The 18,733-nt window shown below is 46.0% G+C and overlaps 1 protein-coding gene across 5 annotated transcripts in view; it reads right to left on the reverse strand.

The window, feature by feature from the left end:
- The window catches only part of ATP11C (ATPase phospholipid transporting 11C (ATP11C blood group)), a 77,518-nt gene that overhangs the window by 32,505 nt on the left and 26,280 nt on the right, over nt 1-18,733 (reverse strand). For all 5 annotated transcript variants that reach the window (XM_087727312.1, XM_087727311.1, XM_087727313.1 and 2 more), the window contains exons 7-18: nt 15,777-15,880; nt 15,529-15,579; nt 14,306-14,370; nt 13,466-13,547; nt 12,318-12,468; nt 12,011-12,208; nt 10,926-11,066; nt 8,373-8,530; nt 5,179-5,250; nt 3,249-3,322; nt 2,367-2,470; nt 1,208-1,389 (exon numbers count right to left, since the gene is read on the reverse strand). In XM_087727312.1, the coding sequence (XP_087583438.1) occupies nt 1,208-1,389; nt 2,367-2,470; nt 3,249-3,322; nt 5,179-5,250; nt 8,373-8,530; nt 10,926-11,066; nt 12,011-12,208; nt 12,318-12,468; nt 13,466-13,547; nt 14,306-14,370; nt 15,529-15,579; nt 15,777-15,880 (1,382 nt within the window). The remainder of the gene's footprint in view (nt 1-1,207; nt 1,390-2,366; nt 2,471-3,248; nt 3,323-5,178; nt 5,251-8,372; nt 8,531-10,925; nt 11,067-12,010; nt 12,209-12,317; nt 12,469-13,465; nt 13,548-14,305; nt 14,371-15,528; nt 15,580-15,776; nt 15,881-18,733) is intronic.

The following is an 18,733-nucleotide window of genomic DNA, read 5'->3' on the forward strand; positions in this document are numbered from 1 at the left end:
AAAAAAGATGAGAAGGGGTGTTTAATTGGATAGTCCCCACATTCTCTGAACGTAGAAAATACAATACAATGCAATAGCAGAGCTGGAAGGGACCTTGGAGGTCTTCTAGTCCAACCCCTTGCCTAGGCAGGAAACCCTACACCACTTCAGACAAATGGCTATCCAACATCTTCTTAAAGACTTCCAGTGTTGGAGCATTCACAACTTCTGGAGGCAAGTTGTTCCCCTGATTAATTGTTCTCACTGTCAGGAAATTCCTCCTTAGTTCTAAGTTGCTTCTCTCCTTGATGAGTTTCCACCCATTGCTTCTTGTTCTACCCTCAGGTGCCTTGGAGAATAGCTTGACCCCCTCTTCTTTGTGGCAGCCCCTGAGATATTGGAAGGCTGCTATCATGTCACCCTTAGTCCTTCTTTTCATTAAACTAGACACACCCAGTTCCTTCATATATTTAAGTCTACAAAATGGTTTAAAGGTTTTATTCGACTTGTATGACGCCCTATTCCCGAGGGACTCAGGGCGGCTAACAAAACCAAGGGGGAGGGGGGGGAAGGACGATACAAAAAGGAAAACCACAACAAAAACAAACAACAGTACAAAACAGTCTAAAAGGTCTCAACACGCGAGTAGGGGATGGGACTCAGCAGCCCCAGGCCCGCTGGAACAGCCAGGTCTTGACGGCTTTACAGAAAGCCTGAAGGGTGGTGAGGGTCCGAATCTCCACGGGGGAGATCGTTCCAAAGGGCCGGAGCAGCCACAGAGAAGGCTCTCCTCCGGATGGTTGCCAGCCGACATTGGCCGGCCGATGGAATTCAGAGGAGGCCTAATCTGTGGGATCTAATGGGTCTTTGGGAGGTAATCGGCAGGAGGCGGTCTCTCAAGTACCCAGGTCCAATACCATGTAGGGCTTTATAAGTGACGACTAGCACCTTGAAGCGTATCCGGAGACCAATCGGTAACCAGTGCAGCTCGCGGAGGATAGGTGTAACGTGGGTGTACCGAGGCGCACCCACAATCGCTCTCGCGGCTGCAAAGCATGCCCTTACTCATAGGGGCTAATAAACTGGCAAATTAAATGTCCCCCACTTGAAGAGAAGAATCTGGCCATACCATACCACCATCCGACTAAAGCTGCTGATTAGAATATGTTGGGATTTCAGCTGCCTTGGAAGGCACAGTGGGTTATCTGAACTAGCCGGTGGGGCTTACTTGTCTTCTACAGCAGTGGAGCCAATCAGATGCATGTCCTTCTCGATATCATCAAAGACCTTGGCCATCCTGGCTTCCCGGTTGTGCAGGGCCACGGTGGCTTCCTGAATCTGGCTCTGTAGAACCTTGTAGACTGCGGGGGGGATTTCTTTGTAGGCCACGCAGAGGGTCCGATATCCATCCTGAGAGACAACAAGCAGAAGAGGTTGCCCCCGAGGCCAAGTCATTCCAGGAGAGAAGTCCCCCAAAATCATTCTGAAGTACAGCCCATGTATGGTGGCTTTCCAAAGCCGGCTGTGACTGCCTCTTACTAAGATGACATGAAGATGATGATGCAGAGAATACCCTGGATTGATCTTATCCATGGCCAGGGCCAATCTCAGAAGGCTTTTGCTCCCTTAATTTTAAAATATGCCCTTTTATTTTCCATTTTCATTTCGTACAGTCACATATATACTGTGCATAACCGGGGCCATATAACATTAATAGCAGTAGACTTATATACCGCTTCATAGGCCTTTCAGGCCTCTCTAAGTGGTTTACAGAGAGTCAGCATATTGCCCCCAACAATCCGGGTCCTCATTTTACCCACCTCGGAAGGATGGAAGGCTGAGTCAACCCTGAGCCGGTGAGATTTGAACTGCTGAACTGCTGATCTAGCAGTAGCCTGCAGTGCTGCATTTAACCACTGCGCCACCTTGGCTCTTAAATTAAACAATAAACATAGCCATTCCTCTTGTCAACAATACCCCCCAAAATAGAAACCCAATGTACCTCTTCGATCCTCCATACACCCTTTCTTCCCCCCCCTCCAACTTTCCATCTTCCCTCCATCATTCCCCTCTACCCTACTTCCCCTCCCCCTCTACCACTCCTCTCTCCCAGTACACTCCCTCCCTTCCTTCTCACCCTCCCTCCCATCCTCTCTCCCACCCTCTCTACCCCTCTTTCTTCAAAATATGCCTTTTTGAAAGAAGGAAGGAAGGAAGGAAGGAGGAGAGGAGGAGGAGAAGGAAGAGGAGAAGGAAAAGAAGGAGGAGGAGGAGAAGGAGGAGGAGAAGGAGGAGGAAAAGGGCTCCACCAATTTCTTTCCTTGTGGTTTAAGTTGAAGATGATGGAAACCTGGACATCTACATCCCAGCAAGTCTGAAGGACTTACTACTGCATTCTGTTCCACGTGGGCTTTTGTCTTTTGTGACTCAGCCTCAGGGACCCTTGGGAAAATAGAAGAATCCGCTCCTTTGCAAAACAGGTATATTCTTCCTAAAAGACAGGGAAACAGAACATTTTGATGCTAGTTGAGGTACAAGGGATACGTCCACACCCTCGTGTTTCTCGGAGGAAAACAGAGGAGCCCAGAAGAGTCCACCAGTCTTAAGGTTGGCAAGTCTGGAGACCCCTGGATTAGAGTATTGGCGCTTGCTGGTGTCAAGGTTGGAGATATTCTAAGTGGCTCAGAGTTGAAGACTTCATTAAACAAATAGTTATGGATGATAGGGTCATTAAAAAAAAAAAACACCTTATCCTGGATGCTTACATCCAAAATTCAAATTTAGAATTTATAATTTTTGGTGAGAGAGGTATTTGTCTGAACACAGAATAACAGAGTTGGAAGGGACCTTGGAGGTCTTCTAGTCCAACCCCCTGCTCAAGCAGGAAACCCTACACCATTTCAGACAAGTGGCTGTCCAATCTCTTCTTTAAAACTTCCTGTGATGGAGGACCCACAACTTCTGAAGGCAGATTAATTATTCTCACCGTCGGAAAGCTTCTCCTTAATTAATTCCAGGTTGGTTCTCTCCTTGTTTTGGTTTCCATCCCTTGTTTCTTGTCCTGCCTTCTGATATGTTGGAAAATAGGTTGATCTGCCCCTCTTCTTTGTGATACCTCCTCAAATACTGGAATACTACTATCCGGTCACCCCTAATCCATCTCCAGACTACCCAATGTTCATTCATACGGACATTTCTCCCGGAGAGAGAACGTGGCTAGTTCACTCTCTTCCTCCTGTATCAAGAGGATATCCTAGGTTTCTACTCACCATCCGGCATCTTCACAATAACGCTCATCCGGCGACGGACGCAGTCAAAATCAAGGACATTCAGAAGTTCGTATCTTGGTGGGGTTTTTTTTAAAGGGAAGAGAAGGAATATTTAGTGGTGAGGAACCGATAGAAATTCTAACCCCACCAAACTCAAACAAGAAAAAGGCATGAAGCACATTAAGTTCCAGTGAAGCCGATTTATGATTTAGGCTAAATCATAAATATAAAACACAAACATAACTGGAATAATTTTAAACATAAAGGTACGTGTAAATAAAAACAAGACTACTTGCGAAACAAAACTGCACAAACGTTCCAAGGAAACGCTATTAAAAAGCTATGTATGCATGTATCTCTAATTGTCCTGGCTTTTAAAAAAAAAATTGGTGTCCCAAATATGGTGAACTCTTCTGGAATTTTATGGATCTCAGCTTCAAGGTATGACACCACAATGAATGAAAAGACTAAAAGCTTCCTTCAAATCTTGGTTTCACCTGAGAACATTGATGTTTTGAGGATGATAGTAATGATGATCACGCTGATCTCCTGCTTGAGCAGAAGTTGGAGTAGAAGACCTCCAAGGTCCCTTCCAACTCTGCTTATTCTGTAATCTGTTGTCATCATCATCATCATCATCATCATCATCATCATCATCATCATCATCTCATTTTCCAAGGTTAGACACCCATGGTACAGGATCTCCTGCTTGAACAGAAGTTGGAGTAAACCAACTTCTACTCCAAGGTCCCTTCCAACTCTACTTATTCTGTTACTGTTGACATCATCATCATCATCATCATCACCACCATCCTCATCCTCATCTCATTTTCCAAGGTTAGACACCCATGGTACAGGATCTCCTGCTTGAGCAGAAGTTGGAGTAGAAGACCTCCAAGGTCCCTTCCAACTCTGCTTATTCTGTTATCTGTTGTAATCATCATCATCATCTCATTTTCCAAGGTTGAACACCCATGGTACAGGATCTCCTACTTGAGTAGGGGGTTGGAGTAGAAGGCCTCCAAGGTCCCTTCCAACTCTGCTTATTCTCTCATCTGTTGTCATCAGCATTTTTGGATGATGATGATGATCGCAATCATATTTACTGAGTTGGGAGTCAGGATCCAAATCTTAAGAGGGATTGTGATGGGCCACTTTGCTTCCAAATCCTGCCTAAAGTTTTAGCTATGAATCATGAAAGGATTCACCAGGAAAACATGGATGGAACTCCCAGGTGGACCTGACAGTCCCGTCCTTCAACATCCCTTTCTTGCAGAAGCAGAAATGAATGTGAGAAGTTTGGGTGTGAAGCTCAATAAATCGGAGTGGGGGGGGGGAGCAAAATTAAACCAGTCGGTTCAATTCTGGATCGTTTCTAAACTTAATTCATGCCGCCGTGACTAGACCAGAGGTGGCATTCAGCAGATTCATGGCATAGACCAGTTCTGGTAGCGGAAATTTTGAGTGGTTCGGAAAATTGGTAAATACCACCTCTGGCTGGCCGCGCCCCATCTATTCTCTGCCTCCCGAGTCGCAGCTGATTGGGGATTTTGCAGTATCCTTCCCCTACCATGCCCACCAAGCCATGCCACACCTACAGAACCGGCAGTAAAAATTTTTGAATCCCACCATTGGACTATACACTGAGCCGAGGTGGCGCAGTGGTTAGAGTGCAGCACTGCAGGCCACTTCAGCTGACTGTTAGCTGCAGTTCGGCGGTTCAAATCTCACGGGCTCAGGGTTGACTCAGCCTTCCATGCTTCCGAGGTGGGTGAAATGAGGACCCGGATTGTTGTTGGGGGCAATATGCTGACTCTGTAAACCGCTTAGAGAGGGCTGAAAGCCCTGTGAAGCGGTATATAAGTCTAACTGCTATTGCTATTGCTATATCCAGCTTCCTTGGAGGAGACTAAGCTGCAAACGCACCTACCTCTCAATTTGTTTTTGGGAATTCTGTACCATCATGAAGTTATTTTCTTGTCCTAGAAAAGTGAAACCATACCTGTCAATGAACAAAAAGGACAGAATGGCGTTGAAAAAAAAAATCAACGCACACACAGTCACACATGCACACGTCCATGCATCACACAGGCACACCCTTTAGGTACCAAAAAACAAAACAAAAAAATACCAAATAAATAAATTAAATAAAACAAAAGTAATATAAAGATTGTAGAAGAGGGAGGTTGACCAGGGAGGTGATTTCGCGTAGACTTGTTCATGGGCGATGGCACGGAGGAGGGCAGGAAACACCGCAGCGGGCGCGGAGTTCAAGATCTTTACAAAACTTTCAGCTCTTTTTCCTCTCGCTGGATCGGTTCAGGTTTTCACGTCCTATTTCCACTAGTCCGTGACTTATTCAGTGACCGTTCACACTTGCAATGGAGCTGAAAAGAGGGACTTATAAAATGGGTCCCTGCACTTAGAAAGATACTAACCCTAACCATCACAAAGTTCCAGAGGTGGGTTCCTACCAGTTCGCACCTATTCGGTAGAACCGGTTTGTCAAATCTACCGAACGGGTTAGAAGAGGTTCCACCAGTGGACCCGGAAAGCAGGCCACACCTACAGAAGAGGTTCCAAACATTTTTGAAACCCACCACTGGTCCTTGGATATGATTATTCTACACTATCATGCTCCTATTTATAAAACTCAGGGCCTCTGTGAAAGGTAAGGATGACTACTGCGTTTGTGGTGCAATCAGAACATTGCGTGTGTTGAAGTTGTTTTAACGCAAACCAAAGATGCCTTTTAGAAAACAAGTTTACATCATATTCTTATGCAGACCAGTGCTGTGCGTGAGGAAATTTAAGGTGGTTCTGACAAGTGTCGTCAGCATCTTCATATCCGGTCACATGGGCGGCAAGTCACTCCCATCCGGTCACATGGGTGGCAAGCCACTCCCACAAAGGAGGCCACACCCACAGAGTAGGTTCGAACAATTTTTGAAACCCACCACTGCAAAGTTCCCATGGTCACCTGATCAAAATTTGGGGGCTTGGCAACTGGCAGGGACTTACGACAGTTTCGTGTCCTAGAGTCACCTGATCACCGTTTCTGACTTTCCCCGGGTGGCTTCCCGCAAGCAAAAGTCAAAGGGGGAGGGGGCATTCAGTTAACAGTGCTGCAATTCACTTAACGACCGCAGCAGAAAAGTTTGTAACAATTGGGTGCAACTCACTGAACAACCAACTCGCTTAGCGACTGAAGTTCTGCTCCCGATTGTGCCCGTAAGTCGAGGGTACTTGCATTTTAATTTCAGAAGTCTTCAAAAAGGAGACTTTTGACTTGTACATCAGAAACCACTTCAAAGTGAGGCATAATTTTAACCTTTCACGCCAAAAGCACAATCGGTACGAGTGCCAGACTTCCCCTTCTCTTGGGAAACCTATCGCCCTGCCAGGTGTTAATGGGAGTTCAAAATTGCTCTGCGTGAGTTTTGCACCAGCACTGAAAGTCCTTGAATCAAACCCAAATCCGTCTTCATTGCAGTCTGCTTAATTTTGTTCCTGGCACAAAAACACACATTGGATAGAATGGATTCGTTTAACAACCATGTTCACGCGTCACTACCGGGGCGTTCTCTGAAACGACTGCCACAAAAAAAGGTCACAGGTGGTTGCGTGAGACTCACTTAATGACCACTTTGACATACGTCTATAGTTCTGGGCTCAATTATGGTCACAAGTCAAGAACTGTGTGTAAGGGAGGGAGGGATGAATATTAGGCTTGACAAGGGGTGTTAGATTTTAAAGTAATATGATTGCACATGTATACTGTCTTCTCTTATTTATTTTCTTTAAAACTAGGATATGTTAAGTATATTGATATGGAAGCATAAATACCATCAACATAGAATGGAGTTTGCTCAGAAGCTGAAATACACCAATGAGAGGAAGAGTGGGAAACAGAGGAGAGAAGAAAGATAGGAAGAGAGGGATAGGAGAGAGGGTAAGGGGGGAAGATGAGGAAGATAAGGAGGAGTGGTAAGGGGAGAGAGGAGAAGGAGAAAGGAAGGGGAAGTAGAGTAGAAAAGGATGATGGAGGGAAGAAGGGAGGTAGGAGAGAGGTAGAAGAAAGAGGTGCATGGAGAGCAGAAGAGCTAATAATGGGTTTTTATCTTTCTGGGCGTTGATGACAAGAGGAACTGATGTAATTACTACTTAATACAATAGGATACTGGCTATGTAATAGTATACATGTGATTGTATGTTATGAAAGTGGAAAATAAAAAAGTATATTTAAAAAAAGAACTGTGTGTAAGCTGGGGGCATGGGAGCAGATGTCCCGCTGACTCAATCGTACAATATATCAAAATTCTCAGCATCCGAAGATGGAATTGGCCAGTCATCAACTGTCTGCATGACACTGAAGTGAAACTGGATTGGGAAGTGTGTGTGTGTGTGTGAGGGGGGGAAATGATGTCAGAATATTCATGACTGGCAGAGTCATGGTAACAAGGCCAGCCAATGAATTGGCATGGTAATAGGTCAGCCAATGAGGGCTGTGTAGAAACCGCAAGAGTTTTTGCTGGAGATGGCTTGGAACCTGGGCGTGGCTAGCCTCAGCTTAACTGATCTGTATAGAGAAAGTTCTCTTTGTCTGTATTAGGCTCTGAATTCTGGACTGAAACTAATCTTAGCCTGCATGTGTTTGAACCTGCTTACAATCTCTACTCTCTACCACGTTGGAAGAACCTGCTCTTGGTGTTGTACATTTACTCATATGTTATTATGTATGTAATGGATCTTGCTTAAACGGTTATCTGTGTGTGTGCATGTGCTTTCTGGATTTGAGTTTTGCAACAAACTCTGACCAAAATCGATCCCAATGCTCCGTGCATTTCCCAATACATATGTGGCTGTATGCCCCAAATATAGAATTCTATGCCTTCTAAGCAACCAGTTCAGATAAATGTCTACACTCAGAGGTATTAATGGGATGCTACGTTGGAAGAATCTGCTGCTGGTATTGTACATTGATTCATGGGTTGTTATGCATATAAAGAAGTTAACGAATCCCACTGAGTCAGTTGTCTGTGTGCACTTTCTGGATTTGAATTTATGCAACAAACTCTGACAAAGAATACAGTAAGTGGTGCGGGTGGGGGGAAATGGCCTTACTTCTGAGCCCCCTGGAGCAAAGCCACTTCATCCGGAGAAGCTGCCACGTAGATCTGGGACTTCTGGTGCTGCAGTGTCACTGCATCGATTTCGTCTTTTTGCTGGACCTGAACCGTATGGCAGAGACACAACGCTCGAAGGAACAATTCTTCTTGTTTCTAGAAAGGAGGGCAACGAAGAGAAGAAACTACGTTCAACTGGGAGACTTCCAGGTCCCAGAGTTCCAAGGTGGCTTCCAAGTTAGGTTCTACTCCAAAGGTCCAACCAGTTCTGGCCTAAGCTTCACCAAATCATGAAACAGACTCCTTGTGTCCCCCCCCCCCCTTTTATTTTATTTGGCTAATGTGAATTCCTAACATTCACATCCAGCAAAGACCTGGCAAACAGTCTTTCAATGGTCAATTGCAAACACAGACCTTATCAGTCCTTGGATAGTTGCCAGGTCAATAGCCTCCAGAGACAATGCTGTACAATGAAATACTTGGCGAGGAGTCTCTGAATTCAGATAAGCAAATCTTCACACTAATATACAAACGAATTGTCTCCTGCAAACACCACTCCCCTTTCGCTCATCCTTATTCCCCATGGGAGGAGCCATTCAGCATCCACCTGTGCCTTTCCTCCCGAGATCTTAATTGTTCCCTTTTCCTGGAAGCTCTGCGCATGCGCATATCAGAAACAGACTCCAGCTGTTGTTCTGCCCATTGGTCTCCAACTCTGAAGGCAACTGATAACTGTCAGACGGCCTTAGCCCCCTCTCTGCCTCCAACACAGAGTCCTCGTCTGACCCTTCCCCAGACTCCAGGACTGGCCCAGGTTCCTCCCTAACCTCCTCATTGTCTAAGTCTGCCGCCAGCTCCGCTGGTGGGCCACAACACAACTCTCCCATTTTTTTCTCCTCAAGTCAAACACCACGATCGTATCCTTCACCCTTGATCTACCGAGCCGGACAGTTGGCCATCAACATTCTTAGCCCTGCCATACTGGGTAAAATATTAAACCAGCTTAACTTAAAATTAACTGGATAGAATCGCCCTTCTCCTCAGCCAGGTCAACGGTTAACGCAAGCAGGTAGTCAGGGCCTACGGACCTTCAACTTCACAATTACCTCCCTGCGACCAATTAGATCCCACAGATTAGGCCTCCTCCGGATTCCATCAGCTAGCCAGTGTCGACTGTCGACCCCCCCCCTGGGGGGGAGGGCCTTCTCTGTGGCTGCTCCGGCCTTCTGGAACGATCTCCCCGTGGAGATTCGGACCCTCACCACCCTTCAGGCTTTCTGCAAAGGCTTTCTCAGGCTGGGGGGTCAAATTATACGCCCCTCAGACAGGGTTCGCAACTTGGGAGTCCTCCTGGATCCACAGCTGACCTTCGAGCATCATTTGTCAGCTGTGACCAGGAGGGCATTTGCCCAGGTTCGCCTGGTACGCCAGTTGCGTCCCTACCTGAACCGGGAGGCCCTCACAACAGTCACTCGTGCCCTTGTGACCTCTAGGCTGGAATACTGCAATGTGCTCTACATGGGGCTGCCCTTGAAGAGCATTCGGCGACTTCAGCTAGTCCAAAATGCAGCCGCGCGAGCAATTGTGGGTGCACCTCGCTTCACCCACGTTACACCTATCCTCCGCGAGCTGCGCTGGCTGCCTGCCGATCTCCGGGTGCGCTTCAAGGTGCTACTTATCACCTATAAAGCCCTTCATGGTAGTGGGCCTGGGTATTTGAGAGACCGCCTACTGCCAATTACCTCCACTAGACCGATACAATCGCATCGATTAGGCCTCCTCCGAATTCCATCTACTAGCCAGTGCAAACTGGCAACTACCTGGAGGAGAGCCTTCTCGGTGGCTGCTCCGACCCTCTGGAATGAACTCCCCGTGGAGATTCGGACCCTCACCACCCTTCAATCCTTCCACACCGCTTTAAAGATCTGGCTGTCCCGGCTGGCCTGGGGTTAAGATTTGAACCCCACCCGAATTGTGTGACTGTTGTGCTCTCTTTTAATATGTTGTATTGTTTCCATATTGGAATACTGTTTGTCTTCCCCCCCTCCCTTTTTGAATTGTGAGCCGCCCTGAGTCCCCCCAGGGAAAAGGGCAGCATACAAATAAAGGAAATTCAATTCAATTCAATTCAAAGCCGTTAAGACCTGGCTGTTCCGGCAGGCCTGGGGCTGATGAGTTCCCAGCCCCACTCGAATTGTTGTGGCTGTTGAAGAGTTTTAATCTGTTTTTTTGAAATTGTTTTGTCTTGTCTGTTTTTTGTATTACCCCCTCCCCTATGAGTTTGTTAGCCGCCTTGAGTCCCCCCGGGGAACAGGGCGGCATACAAGTTTAATAAACCATAACCATAACCAACCACGAGAGGCCCTCTGCTCCCTTATTGACTAGAGGTTCTCCTGAACATTTGTAGAGATCTAGAGATCTGTGTAGGCCAAGTGGAGGCAGCTATGAATCCCACAAAAAAGCGGGGGGCATCTAAAAATCAAAAGAAGCCTTTTGATTTTCTGTTCTCCCAACTTCCAGTGCTGGAAATGTGGAAAGGGAAACGTTGTACCTTGTCTGCTTTTCCTGTGGACTTCCTTCCATCCACTTCTGACAAAGAGCCGCAGTATCGGTAGCCGTCAATGCTGCACTCAATGAATTCCATGGTGTTTTCCGTTAAAGTCCCCGTTTTATCCGAAAACACATATTCAACCTAGAAGGAAAAAAAAAAGAAGACTGTTTCCTGTTTTGTTTTTTTTAAAGAGGGACACAATTTAAAACAGATTAGATAGGCACAATTTTATGCCGGTGCTAATAGTGACATTTAAGATAAAAACAAAGTCAGCAGTAAAGTTTGCGCACAGAAGGGAAGTAATAAAATTAACAAATTAAGCTATGCCATTTTTGGTTCCCTTTCCATCTTCCCTTCCTTCTTTTTACATAAGAGCCGAGGTGGCGCAGTGGTTAGAGTGCAGAACTTCAGCTGACTGTTAGCTGCAGTTCAGCGGTTCTAATCTCACCGGCTCAAGGTTGACTCAGCCTTCCATCCTTCCGAGGTGGGTAAAATGAGGACCCGGATTGTTGTTGGGGGCGATATGCTGACTCTGTAAACCGCTTAGAGAGGGCTGAAAGCCCTATGAAGCGGTATATAAGTCTAACTGCTATTGCTATTGCTATTGCTATACATGTTTGTGTGTGTGTATTGTGTTTCAAGATATGACAAATCCCGGAAAGGGGCTACACAAATCTTCTTCTTAAATTGGAATTGATACTGGAGGCCAAAACCAAAGACTCACGACTCACAAGCTTCTTTTCTCTAGAGAAAGGTCCCCTTAGGAAGCTCCAAAGATAGCTTCTTTATGGAGAAGAAGCAATAACGGTAAAAGAGTTCAACCAGATGGACATGCACCCTCTGGTAGAGGAGCATTTGCCCTGATCTGATTTAAGAACCATGATTAGCTGGTAACCATGGTTGGTAACAAGAAGTCTACAGAGTAATAAGAGTTGGAAGAGACCGGGAAGGTCTTCTAGTCCAATCCCACTCTATGTTCATTATTGTGTCATATCAACAGACACCACCTGCATTTTCTGCAAGGAACAGACCAGCTAACATTTGCCTCTGTTGGATGGTGGGAAGCATGGGGAGAGCTGACTGACCTGTCCAAGTTCTTCGTTGAGGTCAGAGGTGTTCACCAACGCGCCTTCGCCGATATTTTCATCGTACAGCTCTTTGTCCCAGGCAATGAAGAAGGAGCCTAGAAATTTCTGCATCTCGACGGTCACATACATGGAGACCGGGATAATGAAGTTGAAGAGGACCATAAAGGACAGGAAATCGGTGAACATCTTCAGCAGCTGGAAAGAACAGAGATACGCATCAAGCCTTAGTTGACATCAAGCCACCCGTGCACGGAACGAGTCTGAATGTAGACAACCGTCAACCAGCCCAAGTCAACCGACCTACCTTGAAAGTTTCTCTCTCTCTTTGGGTTTTGAGGTTGTACCAGGGTTCGTCGTGATACGGGACACTCTGCCAGACGTATTTCAAAGTAGTGCATATGATAGCTTTGCCCACCAGCAGGCATAAGTAGAACAACAGGAAGACATTGATTGACCTGGAAAGTCAAATGTTCCAAGAATCAGGGCGATAACGTGTGCTTCACAAATGATATGCACAACGGGAGGAGAGAACATTGCTCCCGGCAATGTTAAAGCCATGCTAAACAGCTTGGCAGATGTTCGACCTAAACCAGGGATGGGCAATGAATTTCCTCAATGGGCCACATGAGAACGTGAGACTGTTGTGGAGGGCTGAAGCGACACAGTGGTGAAGGTTCGTAGACATGCGCACAGGTACATACGTAAATTGGAAAAAGCAGCCTGTGAGGTCCCTGGGTTGAATTACGGGACCCCTGGCCTAAGTTGGGATCCCATCTGTAAATAATCCTCTCCTGAAGGTCTGAGGAGGGCATAGAAGAGACCACTGTTCAGGCTCTACCAGAGCCTGAAGCAGACTCCTGGTCCCGACAAAAAACCCTTTTATTTATTGACCGTGAATTCTGTCCATTCACATCCAGCAAAGTCTTTCAAGGGAGGATTTACAGTCACAGACCTTATCCGGCTTGGAGAGCTGCCAGGCCGATATCTGAAAAATTTGGCCAGGAGTCTCAGAGTGTCACGAACCAATGAAGCGAACTAATTGTCTCCTGCAAATTCCACTCCCCTTTTCACTCCTCTTTTATTCCCTCTGGGAGGGGCCATTCACCGTCCACCTGTGGCCTTACTCCCAAGTCAACCCCTGTTCTTTAGATGTTCCCTTCGTCTGGCAACTCTACGCATGCGCACACTGGGAAGAGGCTCCAGCTGTTCTTCTGCCTCACTGATTCTGACTCCGAAGGCAGCTGATAACCACCGGAGGAGCTTTTCAGAGCCTTCCCAAGACTCCAAGACTCCCCAACCTCCTCACTAACCGAATCTGCTGCCAGCTCTACTGGCAGGCCACAACAACCACAACTGTGCGCAACCTAGACTCAAAGAAATGTCTCTTTTGTTTTGCTTTAAACAAATGTTTATAAAGGCAAAGGGTGGGGGAAAGAAGGCCCGCCAGCTTACTTTTCAACCGCAGAGCGTTTCTGAGACTTCCCTTGGTAGTTCAACGCCATCTTGGTTTCCATCCCAGTATACACAGCGACTCCTGGAAAACCAGAGGGAAGAAACCCCTTTACAATTAAAGTGCTAGAAAGAAAGAAAAAAGAGGCAGATCTGCCGGTTCCACCACAAAACCGCGGACGACAAAATCGCGGTCGACGAAAGCGCGCATTTGACGTCATCACAGCGCGATGAAAACATCGCGCTGTGATCAAAAAATGTAAAAATAAAGCGAAAACCTTACCCTAACCCCCCCAAACCTAACCCTAAACCTAACCCTTAACCTAACCCTAAATCTAACCCTAAACCTAACCGTTAACCTAACACTAAACCTAACGCTAACCCTTAACCTAATGCTAAACGTAACCCCAACGCTCTAAACCTAACCCTAACCCTTAACCTAACCCTAACCCTAACCCTTACCTTTATGTGAATCGGCTTGCTTTAATTTTATTTTTATTTCAATTTTTAATTTTTTTCGTCGCGCTGTGATGACGTCACATGCGCGCTTTCGTCGATCGCGCTTTTGTGGACCGCGGTTTTGACGGGTCACGATCTGCCTTCTATAGTCCTATTAAGAGGTAGTATTCAGCCAGTTCGCTCCGGTTCGCCCTGACAGAATGCGTGAATACTGCGCATGCACAGAGGGCCCGTGTGTACGTGCTCACATTTGCGACACTTGTAGGGAAGGTAAGTGAATCCCATGGCTGGCCCTACTCCGAAGTAAATCCCAAACCTGCCCAGAATTGTGACTCTCGAGAAAAACCGATGGATGCGGAAGAGAAGCAGGAAAGGCTTGCTCACCGTAAACCAGTGGGGTGTTTTTCAATTTTGCTCCTTTCAGCAAAAGGTTCTCGGGACCCAACGGCCTAAAAATGAAAAGGGGGGATCAGAACATTGGTAAGAAGAGAAGCAACTTGGATGAATGGGTGCAAAATTAGCAGAGATGGTTAAACTGACTTCTTTGATTACAGGGAGGGGGAAAAAAACCCCACAAGTACTTTTGTTTTCAATTGGAAACCACTTCTGGACTTTATGCTTGAGGTGTAAGGGGGGGGGGGGAATGAAAATTTATTTGGATAGGTTTGTTGCTATAGAAATAGCTAGTTTATATCGCTATGTAACAGTAAAAAAGATGAGATTTGATGCTACTGCACCAAAGGGAGTGAGTAGACCATGCATTTTCTTTCTTTTTTTCCCCTTTGCCCTATACTTTCCCCTTCTCTTCTCCTTCCCTTACTTTCCCACTCTTTTCTTTTCTTTTCTTTTGAATTTTATATTATGAACCAATAAAGAAAGGGAAGCAAATGACAAATTCCATTTGTTTGGGTTTTTTTGTTTGTTTTTTTAATTTTTATTTCTCATATATACATTCACAATTATATGATCTCATAACTGTTATTAATAATATGTATTTGTAACAATTTTTCTCCCCTACAGTTGACAATATAATTGAAGTTGCTTTCTTACCATCCCATAAACCCATCTTATTTTACAAGAATCCTACTTCTTCTTCCTTCCTTCCCTCCTTCCTTCCCTCCCTTCTTCTCTCCTTCTCTCCTTCCTTCCTTCCCTCCTTCCTTCCCTCCCTCCTTCCCCCTTCCCTCCCACCTTTCTTCTCTCCTTCTCTCCTTCCTTCCCTCCTTCCTTCCCTCCTTTCTTCTCTCCTTCTCTCCTTCCTTTCCTCCTTCCTTCCCTCCTTCCTTCCCCCCTTTTTTCTCTCCTTCCTTCCCTCCTTCCTTCCCTCCTTTCTTCTCTCCTTCTCTCCTTCCTTCCCTCCTTCCTTCCCTCCTTTCTTCTCTCCTTCTCTCCTTCCTTCCCTCCTTCCTTCCCTCCTTCCTTCCCTCCTTGCTTCCCTCCCTCCTTTCTTCCCTCCTTCACTTTCTCCTCCCTTTCCTTCCTTTCTTCTCTCCTTCCTTCCCTCCTTCCTTCCCCCCTTTCTTCTCTTTCTTCTCTCCATTTGTATTAGTTCCATCTGTAACTCATTAGTTACAAGACATTAAATCCCATCAGGCGAAGGAACCCACCTGGCTAATGGCTCTGGTTCATCAGTGTAGATGTTAATTCTGCCCACAAACCTGTTGGGACATGCATAGAGAAGGAGGTTGATGTAGCACTGCAAACGGCTCATTTTTGTTTTGGGAGTTACAGCAATTTAAATTTAAAGGAAGGGAGAGGGGAGTGGAGAAGCAGGCTTGATCAAGAAATTAAAAAAAACAACTATCAAGCCGTTGAGTTCTCCATGAAATGAGAAGGTCTCCGCCTCAGAGTTCACCTGTACAGATCTGGCTGAGGCTGTTCACATTCAATGGTGGCCACCAAACGGTTCATGGCGTCCACTGTATTCATCTTGGCCGTATCATTCACCGCGTAGTGAGTCTAGAAAAGCAAAGACACACAAAACTGAAGAGCCACCAGCAGCCAACCAGCTCCTGCCAATTTTAAAGCTGTAATTTGATCCATCATTGGATGCAGAGGTGGATATTCAGCAGGTTCTGGCCACTTTTGGAGAACCGGTAGCAGAAATTTTGAGTAGTTTGGAGAACCAGCAAATACCACCTCTGGCTGGTAGTTTGGAGAACCAGCAAATACCACCTCTGGCTGGCCCCGCCCCTGTCTATTTTCTGTCTCCCGAGTCCTAGCTGTTCGGGAGGGAATAGGGAACTTGCAGTAACCTTCCCCTGGAGTGGGGAGGAAATGGAACTGGATCAGAGGTGGTATTCAGCAGGTTCTGGCCACTTCTGGAGAACCAGTAGCAGAAATTTTGAGTAGTTTGGAGAACCGGCAAATACCACCTCTGGCTGGCCCTGCCCCTGTCTATTCTCTGTCTCCCGAGTCCCAGCTGATCGGGAGGGAATGGGGAATTTGCAGTAACCTTCCCCTGGAGTGGGGAGGGAATGGAGATTTTACAGTATCCCTGCCATGCTCATCAAGCCACGCCATGCCACACCCACCAAGCCATGCCCACAGAACTGGTAGTAAAAAATTTTGAATCCCACCATTGGTTGGATGGGATTCATTCCCATCTTGTCACCCCATAAAGTACTTCGAGCTGTGTAACAATTTTACAGATTTTTTTTCTTATTTACAAAAACGTGCAAATGAAAACTAACATAAACTAAAACACAAAAAGAGAGATAGAAACGGAGGTGCAGGAAGATATAAAGCAAAAGGAAAACTTGCTTATTCTCTTTCTGTTTCTGTCTCTCCTTTTCCTCTCTGTCTACTTGCTAGTTTAAGAACTCTTTAGATTAAAAGAGATGATTTTTTTTTAATGATCCACCCAAGAAACACGGGCGTTAATTTTATGCAGCAATGAGTGAACGAACTTTATGATGGGAATCAAACCGTTTCGTGATTAATCTCAAACTTCTTGGCTGTTCATTAGACGCTCAGTTCCACTCTGACTTTTAGGCATTTACAAGAACACGGTAACTACAAAAAAATGACAGGGGAAAGCAAGTCCCAGCTTCTACTATCACTTTTTTTATTTCCAAGAATGTCCCCGAGTTCAACCTGTCTTCTAAGTATCTCTGGTGGACTGCTGTAGACCTCACTGGTCTGCTTGGAAGGATGCCCAGAAGAGAAAACCAAGGTCCGCCAGGTGGATTGGAGGGTTGGGTGGTTGGTGACAATGACCTTGGGGGACAGAGGGAAGAGCTATTGACTAGGCCATGATCAGAGACAGTCCACAGAAGTAATGGAGCATGGCAACCATCTCAGAAGGGGGCCTTCCTAGTTTCCTGGGTTGCGAAGAGAGAGGGGAGCTTCAGATTTGCAAGATTCCGTTACTGCAAATTTACAATAAGGTGGAATTAGTTCATCTTAGGTATGCTTCCTGTTTGGACTATCTCACAAGGCTGATATCAGGTATATTAGGAGCAAACTCCACCTCCCCCTTGCTTCTAAGATAGGACTATCTGGTGACCGGCTCTGTCCTCACCACAGTGGCCATTGTAGACAAGCTTCTCCATGTCAACCATTTTGCAAAACTCTCTGTATTCATAAAGCGATAAGTGTGTCTATCGGCACCACCTATCAGGCCTGCAGTCATATTCCTTTCTGGATCTTTGGCCTGCCACACTCTCTCTTATTTTACTATGCTGTTTCATTAGTGGGGAATTGGGAGGGGGAATACGGTAGTAAGGAGCTGAATGTTTTGTTGTCAAAATAAAAAATTCCTTTCTAGAAGCCCAAGGTCATTCTTTGTCTCTGCACCTCTGCACCTGACCGGAACTAGATGGGTGGAGATGCCAACGTGGCAGTGGGAGATTGGACCATGTGACGGACTTCTGGGTGTGGGGGCAATCATGAACTTTCAACTGGGTGGGAAACCCAGGAAGCTTTCAGATTCGGGTTTTCCACAGATGTGCCAACAGGTCTCTCATTCAATTGGAACTTTGAGGAAAGATCTGCCTTGAGCTCTGATTTAATTCTGGGTGATATTTGGAACGCTGACACCACCCCTCCCCCAGGAAGTTGGTATGAACCTCGTAGGGATGATCCTCCGAGCTAAACCCAGTGGTAGGTTTCACTTAGGTTTACCACTGGTTCCCCGCGTGCGTGGGTACCTTCCGCGCATGGGCCCAGCCTTCCGGGCACGTGCTTTGTTCTCTCGCACACCTTCCGTGCATGCGCTTGGCCTCAAAAATGTGGCTAAATAGAGCGGCATAGAATCGGGGGCGGGTAGACATGCCCATCCGTCATCTCCAACTGGCTGAATGCCACCTCTGATTCTGACTCTACATCCAATTCATTTCAGACACTGAATTTCCTTGCTAATTGATTGTGGGAAACATCTCAATTTAAAAAAAAAAAAAAAAAAGGACTCAAAAACTCTTAAGCTGAGATGGCCGGGACAGAGATTTCAGAATAATGTTGGAAAAGGAGGTTTCACATTCTCCAGGTCTCAGGAAACATCTTGAAGAAGCTAATACAGAATTTAAAAAGGTAGGTGTGTGTGTGTGTGTTTGTGTGTGTGTGTGTCTGTGTGTGTGTGTGTCTGTGTGTGTGTGTAGGAGCTCCTATTTCCAGAAACTGCTCAGGAGTTATAAATCTTGTTCTGTCGGCAAGATCTCTAGCGGCAATCCATCTTCATAAACAAAACTCTCGCCAAGCTCATTATTTTTCGAAATTTCCCTCCTCCTGGGTTGAACGAGACTCATTTCTCTTACCCCAAAAGTTGGAAATGATAAATTGCGTTTGAGGAAGGCAACTTCTTTTACAAGGTAA

The sequence above is a fragment of the Thamnophis sirtalis genome, unplaced genomic scaffold (genome assembly GCF_051295495.1).
Source record: "Thamnophis sirtalis isolate CommonGarterSnake01/CBP01778 unplaced genomic scaffold, rThaSir2_p1.2 scaffold_13, whole genome shotgun sequence".
Lineage (NCBI taxonomy): Eukaryota > Metazoa > Chordata > Lepidosauria > Squamata > Natricidae > Thamnophis > Thamnophis sirtalis.